This window comes from Bufo bufo, chromosome 5 (assembly GCF_905171765.1).
Source record: "Bufo bufo chromosome 5, aBufBuf1.1, whole genome shotgun sequence".
Classification (NCBI taxonomy): Eukaryota; Metazoa; Chordata; class Amphibia; order Anura; family Bufonidae; genus Bufo; species Bufo bufo.
Window position 1 is genome coordinate 36,098,714 of NC_053393.1, and position 12,715 is coordinate 36,111,428.

A 12,715-nucleotide genomic window follows, 5' to 3' on the forward strand; every position below is an offset into this window, starting at 1 on the left:
TGTGCCAGTAATACCAGACCCCCCAATCATGTGCCAGTAATACCAGACCCCTCAATCATGTGCCAGTAGTAATACCAGACCCCCCCAATCATGTGCCACTATACCAGACCCCCCCAATAATGTGCCAGTAGTAATGCCAGACCCCCCCCTAATCATGTGCCAGTAGTAATACCAGACCCCCCCAATCATGTGCCAGTAATTCCAGGGCCCCCCCAAATTCCCCAATCATGTGCCAGTATAATACCAGGGCCCCCCCATTATGTGGCAGACTGCCAGTTAAAAAAAAAAAAAATTACCTCTTTGGAGCGATGCAGGCCTCTTCTGGCCTGTGTCCCGACTCTATCGCTGTACGGCTCAGGCGGCGCAATGACGTCATCGCGCCGCCTACGCCGGCCTCTGATATATACAGTACAGACCAAAAGTTTGGACACACCTTCTCATTCAAAGAGTTTTCTTTATTTTCATGACTATGAAAATTGTAGATTCAGACTGAAGGCATCAAAACTATGAATTAACACATGTGGAATTATAGACATAACAAACAAGTGTGAAACAACTGAAAATATGTCATATTCTAGGTTCTTCAAAGTAGCCACCTTTTGCTTTGATTACTGCTTTGCACACTCTTGGCATTCTCTTGATGAGCTTCAAGAGGCAGTCCCCTGAAATGGTTTTCACTTCACAGGTGTGCCCTGTCAGGTTTAATAAGTGGGATTTCTTGCCTTATAAATGGGGTTGGGACCATCACTTGCGTTGAGGAGAAGTCAGGTGGATACACAGCTGATAGTCCTACTGAATAGACTGTTAGAATTTGTATTATGGTAAGAAAAAAGCAGCTAAGTAAAGAAAAACGAGTGGCCATCATTACTTTAAGAAATGAAGGTCAGTCAGTCAGCCAAAAAATTGGGAAAACTTTGAAAGTAAGGGCTATTTGACCATGAAGGAGAGTGATGGGGTGCTGCGCCAGATGACCTGGCCTCCACAGTCACCGGACCTGAACCCAATCGAGATGGTTTGGGGTGAGCTGGACCGCAGAGTGAAGGCAAAAGGGCGAACAAGTGCTAAGCATCTCTGGGAACTCCTTCAAGACTGTTGGAAGACCATTTCAGGGGACTACCTCTTGAAGCTCATCAAGAGAATGCCAAGAGTGTGCAAAGCAGTAATCAAAGCAAAAGGTGGCTACTTTGAAGAACCTAGAATATGACATATTTTCAGTTGTTTCACACTTGTTTGTTATGTATATAATTCCATATGTGTTAATTCATAGTTTTGATGCCTTCATAGTCATGAAAATAAAGAAAACTCTTTGAATGAGAAGGTGTGTCCAAACTTTTGGTCTGTACTGTATATATATTCCCATTGACTTTAGTGAGGTCTGTCTGGTTTTCTTCAGGGAGCTCTGCATTTTACTGGACAAACCAGTGCATGTTACACAGAGCATGCCCACTATACTCTCCATTAGAAGTCAACATACAATGGTCACATCTCACCTCCTCCACATTCCTACCTATTGACCTCTGCATATGTCATTCAACTCATACCCACAGCGTTCTCCTATAGAAGTTAACATGTGAAGGTCACAGCTCACCTTCTCCACATCCTTACGTAGTGACCTCTGCATGTGTCACACAGAGCATGCCCACAACACTCTCCTATAGTTATTTGGTCATGGTCCCATCTACATTAAAAAATCTATTTTTTTTTTAGGATGAAAAAGATTGCATTCTTACCATATTCCGACACCTACTACTTTTTTCTCAAGCCAATTTTTTTTCCAGCCCATTAATATTTTCCCAGCTTCCCAATACATCATATAGAATACTAAATCGTGCCATTAGGAAGTACAACTTGTCCTGCAAAAACAAACACTCATACAGATATGTGAACAAAATATAATACAAAAAAAGTTATGGCTTTGAGAATGCAGGGAGTAAAAAACATAAACACAAAAATGGAAAATGGCTGTCCGGCAATATCAATATTAATTTTCAAAAAGGGCATGCTCTTCTCTGCCGGCTGTGGGCACTGTACATAAGGTGAGCAGCATGCTGACCAGCCTTGCTCCAGAGATGTTGACCATAACTCGCTTTAGACAGGTTGAGTACTTAGGATGTTCTTCTGAGGTGTCTTGGGACTTCTTGGATGAGTAGTTTCTGTTGTCTCAGAGTCATTTAGGCAGTCCCACCACTCCTGGGAGCATTCACCACTGTTCTAAGTCTTCTACATTTGGGGGTAATGTCTTTCACTTACGTTTTATGAAAGCCCAGAGACATAGAAAAAGTCTTCCTTGACTGATAGAGTTCATCAACTTCTCCTCTGGAATGTCCTTCGCTGGTGGCCTGGTGTTCTAGAAGAGACCTTGTGAGGCTCTCATGTTAATGGCTGTGTTCACTGATCCATGGCATCTGAACAAAATCCAAGCAACTTTGCAAATATTCTTGAATACAATGAATTGCCATTTTGTGTATACAGCTCCTATGAAGATCTATGGGTCCTCCTAAAGACACATGTAGTGTAATTTGCCGATTTCTAATCTGAGTTGTATAGACCTCATGGACACAGAGCGGTCATGGTGAATTTGTCGGCACAGCCATGGTGCATTCATGCTACCATCAGTAAGAGTAATTGTCAGCTGTCCTCCTGCACTAACAGTTGTTATCAGTATGTATTGGTTCCTGGAGATGAGAAAAGCCCCCTTGAGCTATCCCTCCAAAATACCCATATAATTAAAGGGACAAACCACAAAACTGCAGCACCAAGTCCTACTCATTTTAGTGATCAGTGATGGCCCCAGTAGTGAGGCCTTCAGCAATCATATATTTATCATTCATCCTGTGTACAGAATAAATGTGTTTTTTGTAGGATCTCCCCTTTAAGGTTGTTGATGTATTACATGGCCCCAGCTTTTATTTTTAAGTATGGTTAATGGCCATTAGAGAACCCCCCCATTTACTTGTGAAGGAGGGATCACAGAGGTTACCAATAGTGTCTCCAAGGGGCATAACTTAAAAAGGCTGGGCCCATAGAAACTTTTATTAAGACCCCACCAATCTTTCCAACACTTCACGATTGAAACTATAGGTCCCAATTTAGACCGGGTAATGGTAAGAATATGATCTGAGTGTAGACCTCATCTAGTTTCCAAGGTGGTGGAGGCTCTGAGACCAACACCATGGTATGTGGCTGTTCATGGATGTTCTTCCTTTTGGTATCTGGTAAAATTTTGTGCATATATTTTGCTTGAATGTGAGGTGAGGCTTGATGTTGCTCTTCGTTTTGGACAGCAGAGTGGTTGGTACTCTTGTCTTGTAGCACTGGTGTTTTGGGTTTGAAGGATGACATCTGGAATGCGTTTGTATGTTCTCTCTGTGGGTTTCCTCCAGTCTCCTTCCAAACTCCAAAAGCCTACTGATAGCTTAGTTGGCTTCCTACAAAATTGACTCTGGTGAGATAGGGAAATTAGATTGTGAGCCTCCTTGGAGACAGGAACTGATGTGAGTGATCTCTGACTGACCTTAGCTAGGATTCAAAAGACTTGCTTGTCTTGGGATGTTCTTCTGAGGTGACTGTGGATTTGCTGGATAAGTTTGTCCCACCCAGTAGTAAGCCTGGTTGGCCAACTACTCTTTGGAAGATCTGCCAATGTTCTGAATCTTCTTCATTTGCATATGCTGGTTCTGACTGTGGCCCAGTGAAGTCCAAGTGTTTTGGGCAGTGGGTGTGGAACTACTGTGGCAACCAACTGGTTTAACCTAGTGCTACTCCTAAAGGTATTATCTATGCAATTCCAAGGTTTTCATTCTTTAACCCCTATACAGGGATTTGGACTTCGCTACTGGGGAGACACCAAGCCACTACCTCTTCGAATTTTCCAGGCTTAGTTGGCTGCTGACCCATGGGGGTCATAGACACCTCGGTGCAAGGCACCAAGGAGTCAGGCAATTCACCTAGTCAGAGGTCAGGGCAGGCAGAGTATGTGCATATCCATTAAGAAAGTCTGATGTCAGGGCCGGCGACAGTGGGTCAGTAAGGTAAATGGGCAAGAGTCAGGTCAGGCAGCAGAGGATCAGAGTTGGTAAACAGGCAAAGGTTGGTACATGGGCAGAGAATCAGAACAGCACACCTTGGTATGGAACTGGCAAGCTAGAAAACCAAAAGTTAAGGCATTCTCCTCTAGGGGAAGGTGCCTTATATACCCTGAGGTGATCAGCCATTGGCTGGAGTAGACTAGGGTGCGCGTGTGCTGGCAATTCTAAGGACCATCGGAAATGTGACCAAAACTTTTTGCAACTGCATAGATATATTGTTGATACTTTTGCTTTTCAGCTTACATAATCTGGACGAAGATGTATTGCAATTTTCAACCTCTCAAAAAGTTTCTGCCGTAGCTCTGACAACCAGTCTGTACAGCTGAGCGGATTTATCACCAGTGTAATTGTGTGTGGGAGTGCAACCTGCAAAGTACTGATAAGTTTTACAGTGTCAATGCTGAATAATGTGTGTACAGATCGACATCCATACTCTTCTAACAAGACATCACATCTAGAGCTCTGCTGCCCAATGGAAAAATCTCCCATTAATCTGTCAGTGCCTCATTAGGAAATCTGAGCTAAAGTTTGCTGTCTTTTTGAGCAAATTATTTTTTTTTAAATCGAAAATAATTTATCTAAATCTACATAAAATTTTTAAAAGGTTTATCAATATTATTTTCTACAGATTTTGAGCTAAATATGACATAGGACTCCATTCTCGTGATCAATAGAGAACTTAGAGGACCTCCACTGATCTGACAACAAGACACAAACACTTTCATTACTATCAGGGTGTCAGGACTGGTTTTAAAAGCTGGAGAACTGGGTAATCTCCAAGGGTCTAGGCTTTTCATATTATCCTGACATTACTACCCTAGAGTAGACAGCCAGAGAGATCCACATCAAAGCTATTGATCATTTCACCACTATAGACCACCAAGAATTGTCACCTATAACCCACCCAGTGTTATTAATGGGGTCAAGTGGTCTAATGTGCTAACTGGATTGCAGTATTATGTGGGAACTATATGAAAGCATTATGTAAGCTCTATTTGAATTGTGCATGTATACTATATATGGAAGTCGTATTTGGTATTGTCGTTACATGGGCTTTATATGCAGTCTTATGTGGATAATAAATAGAAAAGTTTATCCTGGCATTGTATAGTGGTATTATTTGAACACTGAATGACCATTTATTTTGGGCGCTGAATGGCTGTATTGTTTGGTGATTTGTAAACCTGTTGCACTTGGCACTGCATGACGATTTTCTAGACATATCAAGAAATTGTAGATTAATTTGACAAATTGTCTATACATGTGATAATTATTCTTTATCAAATGGATACATAGATGTTTTTAATTTTAAGTACCTAAATACCTCAACAATTACATCTTATATTTTTATAGTGTCTACAACTTACATTTCAGTTAAATAAAGCTCCACATTTCCTGCTTCTCTTCACACAACAGAATTAAATAAAGGAATTTTGTCTGCCTGCAGCTACCAGTAGGGGGAGCTTAATACAAAAGACATACATTTTTTAAATCTGTTGGTAGCCAAATCCTATGCTCCATCCACTGCTCTGTAATAAGAAAAACTGGGCTCTGACCCCTAAAATACATGCACAGTGGACCCTCAAGATACAATGGCCTCAGGATACAATATTTTCAACATACAGTGGTCTTTTCTGACCCATCGTAAGTTGAAACCAGACTCAACATACAATGTCTCAGACTCAGTACTACCCACTTCTCTAGTAAAATAGCTGGATTAGTTGATATTCCTGCACGTTATTTGTAAGGACTTGTTTTATCTGACTTGGTTATCTGGTTATTTTTCTTAAATCTTCATTTTATCTTGGATGACATTTTTAGGCTTTGGAACCGATTACTCAACTTACAAAGGTTTTAACATACAATGGTCGTCCTGGAACCAATTAATATTATAACTTGAGGAACCACTGTATTTTATGTACAAGATTATACTTATTATGATACTGCTCCTATGTACAAGAATATAACTACTATAATACTACCTCCTATGTACAAGAATATAACTACTATAATACTGCCTCCTATGTACAGGAATATAACTAATATAATACTGCTCCTATGTACAAGAATATAACTACTATAATACTGCCTCCTATGTACAAGAATATAACTACTATAATACTACTCCTATGTACAAGAATATAACTACTATAATACTGCTCCTATGTACAAGAATATAACTACTATAATACTGCCTCCTATGTACAAGAATATAACTACTATAATACTGCCTCCTATGTACAAGAATATAACTACTATAATACTGCCTCCTATGTAGAAGAATATAACTACTATAATACTGCCTCCTATGTACAAGAATATAACTACTATAATACTGCTCCTATGTACAAGAATATAACTACTATAATACTGCTCCTATGTACAAGAATATAACTTCTATAATACTGCTCCTATGTACAAGAATATAACTACTATAATACTGCTCCTATGTGCAAGAATATAACTACTATAATACTGCTCCTATGTACAAGAATATAACTACTATAATACTGCTCCTATGTACAAGAATAAAACTTCTATAATACTGCTCCTATATACAGGAATATAACTACTATAATACTGCTCCTATGTACAAGAATATAACTATTATAATACTGCTCCTATGTACAAGAATATAACTACTATAATACTGCTCCTATGTACAAGAATATAACTACTATAATACTGCTCCTATGTACAAGAATATAACTACTATAATACTGCTTCCTATGTACAAGAATATAACTACTATAATACTGCCTCCTATGTACAAGAATATAACTACTATAATACTGCCTCCTATATACAAGAATATAACTACTATAATACTGCCTCCTATATACAAGAATATAACTACTATAATACTACCTCCTATGTACAAGAATATAACTACTATAATACTGCTCCTATGTACAAGAATATAACTATTATAATACTGCCTCCTATGTACAAGAATATAACTACTATAATACTGCCTCCTATGTACAGGAATATAACTACTATAATACTGCTCCTATGTACAAGAATATAACTACTATAATACTGCTCCTATGTACAAGAATATAACTATTATAATACTGCCTCCTATGTACAAGAATATAACTACTATAATACTGCCTCCTATGTACAGGAATATAACTACTATAACACTGCTCCTATGTACAAGAATATAACTACTATAATACTGCCTCCTACGTACAAGAATATAACTACTATAATACTGCCTCCTATGTACAAGAATATAACTACTATAATACTGCTCCAATGTAAAAGAATATAACTACTATAATACTGCTCCTATGTACAAGAATATAACTACTATAACACTGCTCTTATGTACAAGAATATAACTTCTATAATACTGCTCCTATATACAAGAATATAACTACTATAATACTGCTCCTATGTACAAGAATATAACTACTATAATACTGCTCCTATGTACAAGAATATAACTACTATAACACTGCTCCTATGTACAAGAATATAACTTCTATAATACTGCTCCTATATACAAGAATATAACTACTATAATACTGCTCCTATGTACAAGAATATAACTACTATAATACTGCCTCCTATGTACAAGAATATAACTACTATAATACTGCTCCTATGTACAAGAATATAACTACTATAATACTGCCTCCTATGTACAAGAATATAACTACTATAATACTGCCTCCTACTTACAAGAATATAACTACTATAATACTGCTCCTATGTACAAGAATATCTCTACTATAATACTGCCTCCTATGTACAAGAATATAACTACTATAATACTGCCCCCTATGTACAAGAATATCTCTACTATAATACTGCCTCTTATGTACAAGAATATAACTACTATAATACTGCCTCCTATGTACAAGAATATAACTACTATAATACTGCCTCCTATGTACAAGAATATAACTACTATAATACTGCTCCTATGTACAAGCATATAACTACTATAATACTGCTCCTATATACAAGAATATAACTACTATAATACTGCTCCTATGTACAAGGATATAACTACTATAATACTGCTCCTATGTACAAGAATATAACTACTATAATACTGCTCCTATGTACAAGAATATAACTACTATAATACTGCTCCTATGTACAAGTATATAACTACTATAATACTGCTCCTATGTACAATAATATAACTACTATAATACTGCTCCTATGTACAAGAATATAACTACTATAATACTGCTCCTATGTACAAGAATATAACTACTATAATACTGCTCCTATATACAAGAATATAACTACTATAATACTGCTCCCATGTACAAGGATATAATTACTTTTGCCAACAGTTTCCAGGTTGTAACAAAATATTATTCTTTAAGATGCACAATTAAAATAATAAATAGGTGAAAACAGATGCAGGATTTTACATGTGCTGTTTATAAAGCAAATTATTAATGTGCACTGTCACTTTAAGATTATATATATAGACGTGATATTTTTTGTATTTCAGGTTCCTTATTGTCCTCGGCTGTCTGGTGTTAGCGATCCTTACAACGTTCAAAGAATATGAAGATATTTCAGGAGACTGGCTCCTTCTTATAGTAAGTATATACCACAGAGGCAATCAGCAGTTCTCCACTCATCACAATGTAACATTTTAATATCTAGTATAGTTGGTGGTCTATGGTGAAGACTAGGTTAATATTGATATCGGTTATCTATGGTGGTCTAGGGTAGTTATGGGTAACTATCTAATATCCCTGGTGGTCTAGAGTTTTATAGTAGTTAATACCTAGTATATCTGGTGGTCTATGGTGAATACTGAGTTAAAACTGATATCCATTATCCAGGGGGGTGTAGGGTAGTTATGGGTTAATATCTGATATCCCTGGTGGTCTAGAGGGTATTGACTACCAATATTCTATAATAATACAATAACAAGATTTGGTTGCTATATGGTTTTGGATGTTGAAGGTTTAGCAGAGGTAGATTAGGGCAGAAATCTTTATAATATGAATAATTCCATTTTATTGAAAGAGGCCTACCTTCCTGTATGCCAGATATCAGATGGTGGGGCTTCCACTCTGGACACCCCCGGCGATCAGCTGTTTGGAGGGTCTGCGATGCCTCTCCACCATTTACATAGGACTGCAGTGGTGCAGGGGATTTCAGCTTCGTCCCATTGAAGTAAACAGGACAAGGCTGACCCCCTTTTTTTTAAATCCATATTACAATTAAAATTTAGAAATGCATAAAGAAATCTTCTGTCTCTGTGTCCCTCCTCCTCCTCACTGTCCTGTCTGCAGCAGGAGCCTCCCTCCTCTATCCTGTCTGCAGCAGGAGCCTCCCCCCTCTGTCCTGTCTGCAGCAGGAGCCTCCCTCCTCTGTCCTGTCTGCAGCAGGAGACTCCCCCCTCTGTCCTGTCTGCAGTGGGAGCCTTTCCCCTCTGTCCTGTCTGCAGCAGGAGCCTCCCCCCTCTGTCCTGTCTGCAGTAGGAGCCTCCCCCCTCTGTCCTGTCTGCAGCAGGAGCCTCCCCCCTCTGTCCTGTCTGCAGTAGGAGCCTCCCCCCTCTGTCCTGTCTGCAGCAGGAGCCTCCCCCCTTTGTCCTGTCTGCAGCATGAGCCTCCCCCCTCTGTCCTGTCTGCAGCAGGAGCCTCCCCCCTCTGTCCTGTCTGCAGCAGGAGCCTCCCCCCTCTGTCCTGTCTGCAGTAGGAGCCTCCCCCCTCTGTCCTGTCTGCAGCAGGAGCCTCCCCCCTCTGTCCTGTCTTCAGCAGGAGCCTCCCCCCTCTGTCCTGTCTGCAGCAGGAGCCTCCCCCCTCTGTCCTGTCTGCAGTAGGAGCCTCCCTCCTCTGTCCTGTCTGCAGCAGGAGCCTCCCCCCTCTGTCCTGTCTGCAGCAGGAGCCTCCCCCTCTATCCTGTCTGCAGCAGGAGCCTCCTCTGTCCTGTCTGCAGTAGGAGCCTCCCCCCTCTGTCCTGTCTGCAGCAGGAGCCTCCCTCCTCTGTCCTGTCTGCAGTAGGAGCCTCCCCCCTCTGTCCTATCTGCAGCAGGAGCCTCCCCCCTCTGTCCTGTCTGCAGCAGGAGCCTCCCCCCTCTGTCCTGTCTGCAGCAGGAGCCTCTCCCCTCTGTCCTGTCTGCAGAAGGAGCCTCCCTCTCTGTCCTGTCTGCAGCAGGAGCCTCCCCCTCTGTCCTGTCTGCAGCAGGAGCCTCCCCCCTCTGTCCTGTCTGCAGCAGGAGCCTCCCTCTCTGTCCTGTCTGCAGTAGGAGCCTCCCTCCTCTGTCCTGTCTGCAGCAGGAGCCTCCCTCCTCTGTCCTGTCTGCAGCAGGAGCCTCCCTCCTCTGTCCTGTCTGCAGCAGGAGCCTCCCTCCTCTGTCCTGTCTGCAGTAGGAGCCTCCCCCTCTGTCCTGTCTGCAGCAGGAGCCTCCCTCCTCTGTCCTGTCTGCAGCAGGAGCCTCCCTCATCTGTCCTCTCTGCAGTAGGAGCCTCCCCCCTCTGTCCTGTCTGCAGCAGAAGCCTCCCCCCTCTGTCCTGTCTGCAGCAGGAGCCTCCCTCCTCTGTCCTGTCTGCAGCAGGAGCCTCCCTCCTCTGTCCTGTCTGCAGCAGGAGCCTCCCTCCTCTGTCCTGTCTGCAGTAGGAGCCTCCCCCTCTGTCCTGTCTGCAGCAGGAGCCTCCCTCCTCTGTCCTGTCTGCAGCAGGAGCCTCCCCCCTCTGTCCTGTCTGCAGTAGGAGCCTCCCCCCTCTGTCCTGTCTGCAGCAGAAGCCTCCCCCCTCTGTCCTGTCTGCAGCAGGAGCCTCCCTCATCTGTCCTGTCTGCAGCAGGAGCCTCCCTCCTCTGTCCTGTCTGCAGCAGGAGCCTCCCTCCTCTGTCCTATCTGCAGTAGGAGCCTCCCCCTCTGTCCTGTCTGCAGCAGGAGCCTTCCCCTCTGTCCTGTCTGCAGCAGGAGCCTCCCTCCTCTGTTCTGTCTGCAGTAGGAGCCTCCCCCCTCTGTCCTGTCTGCAGCAGGAGCCTCCCTCCTCTGTCCTGTCTGCAGCAGGAGCCTCCCTCCTCTGTCCTGTCTGCAGCAGGAGCCTCCCTCCTCTGTCCTGTCTGCAGTAGGAGCCTCCCCCTCTGTCCTGTCTGCAGCAGGAGCCTCCCTCCTCTGTCCTGTCTGCAGTAGGAGCCTCCCCCCTCTGTCCTGTCTGCAGTAGGAGCCTCCCCCTCTGTCCTGTCTGCAGCAGGAGCCTCCCCATCTGTCCTGTCTGCAGCAGGAGCCTCCCCCCTCTGTCCTGTCTGCATCAGGAGCCTCCCCCTCTGTCCTGTCTGCAGCAGGAGCCTCCCCCCTCTGCAGCAGGAGCCTCCCCCTCTGCCCTGTCTGCAGCAGGAGACTCCCCTCTCTGTCCAGGAGCCTCCCCCCTCTGTCCTGTCTGCAGTAGGAGCCTCCCCCCTCTGTCCTGTCTGCAGCAGGAGCCTCCCCCCTCTGTCCTGTCTGCAGCAGGAGCCTCCCCCTCTGCCCTGTCTGCAGAAGGAGCCTCCCCCCTCTGTCCTGTCTGCAGTAGGAGCCTCCCCCCTCTATCCTGTCTGCAGCAGGAGCCTCCCTCCTCTGTCCTGTCTGCAGCAGGAGCCTCCCCCTCTGTCCTGTCTGCAGTAGGAGCCTCCCCCCTCTGTCCTGTCTGCAGTAGGAGCCTCCCCCTCTGTCCTGTCTGCAGCAGGAGCCTCCCCCTCTGTCCTGTCTGCAGCAGGAGCCTCCCTCCTCTGTCCTGTCTGCAGTAGGAGCCTCCCCCCTCTGTCCTGTCTGCAGTAGGAGCCTCCCCCTCTGTCCTGTCTGCAGCAGGAGCCTCCCCCTCTGTCCTGTCTGCAGCAGGAGCCTCCCTCCTCTGTCCTGTCTGCAGCAGGAGCCTCCCCCCTCTGTCCTGTCTGCAGCAGGAGCCTCCCTCCTCTGTCCTGTCTGCAGTAGGAGCCTCCCCCTCTGTCCTGTCTGCAGCAGGAGCCTCCCTCCTCTGTCTTGTCTGCAGTAGGAGCCTCCCCCCTCTGTCCTGTCTGCAGTAGGAGCCTCCCCCCTCTGTCCTGTCTGCAGCAGGAGCCTCCCCCTCTGTCCTGTCTGCAGCAGGAGCCTCCCTCCTCTGTCCTGTCTGCAGTAGGAGCCTCCCCCCTCTGTCCTGTCTGCAGTAGGAGCCTCCCCCTCTGTCCTGTCTGCAGCAGGAGCCTCCCCCTCTGTCCTGTCTGCAGCAGGAGCCTCCCTCCTCTGTCCTGTCTGCAGCAGGAGCCTCCCCCCTCTGTCCTGTCTGCAGCAGGAGCCTCCCTCCTCTGTCCTGTCTGCAGTAGGAGCCTCCCCCTCTGTCCTGTCTGCAGCAGGAGCCTCCCCCTCTGTCCTGTCTGCAGCAGGAGCCTCCCCCCTCTGTCCTGTCTGCATCAGGAGCCTCCCCCTCTGTCCTGTCTGCAGCAGGAGCCTCCCCCCTCTGCAGCAGGAGCCTCCCCCTCTGCCCTGTCTGCAGCAGGAGACTCCCCCCTCTGTCCAGGAGCCTCCCCCTCTGTCCTGTCTGCAGCAGAAGCCTCCCCCCTCTGTCCTGTCTGCAGCAGGAGCCTCCCTCCTCTGTCCTGTCTGCAGTAGGAGCCTCCCCCCTCTGTCCTGTCTGCAGCAAGAGCCTCCCCCCTCTGTCCTGTCTGCAGCAGGAGCC

At 45.0% G+C, this 12,715-nt stretch overlaps 1 protein-coding gene across 1 annotated transcript in view; it reads left to right on the top strand.

The window, feature by feature from the left end:
• The window catches only part of KCNQ3 (potassium voltage-gated channel subfamily Q member 3), a 245,637-nt gene that overhangs the window by 141,405 nt on the left and 91,517 nt on the right, over positions 1-12,715 (top strand). Inside the window, exon 2 of the mRNA XM_040432900.1 lies at positions 8,572-8,662. Coding sequence (XP_040288834.1) covers positions 8,572-8,662 — 91 coding nt within the window. The remainder of the gene's footprint in view (positions 1-8,571; positions 8,663-12,715) is intronic.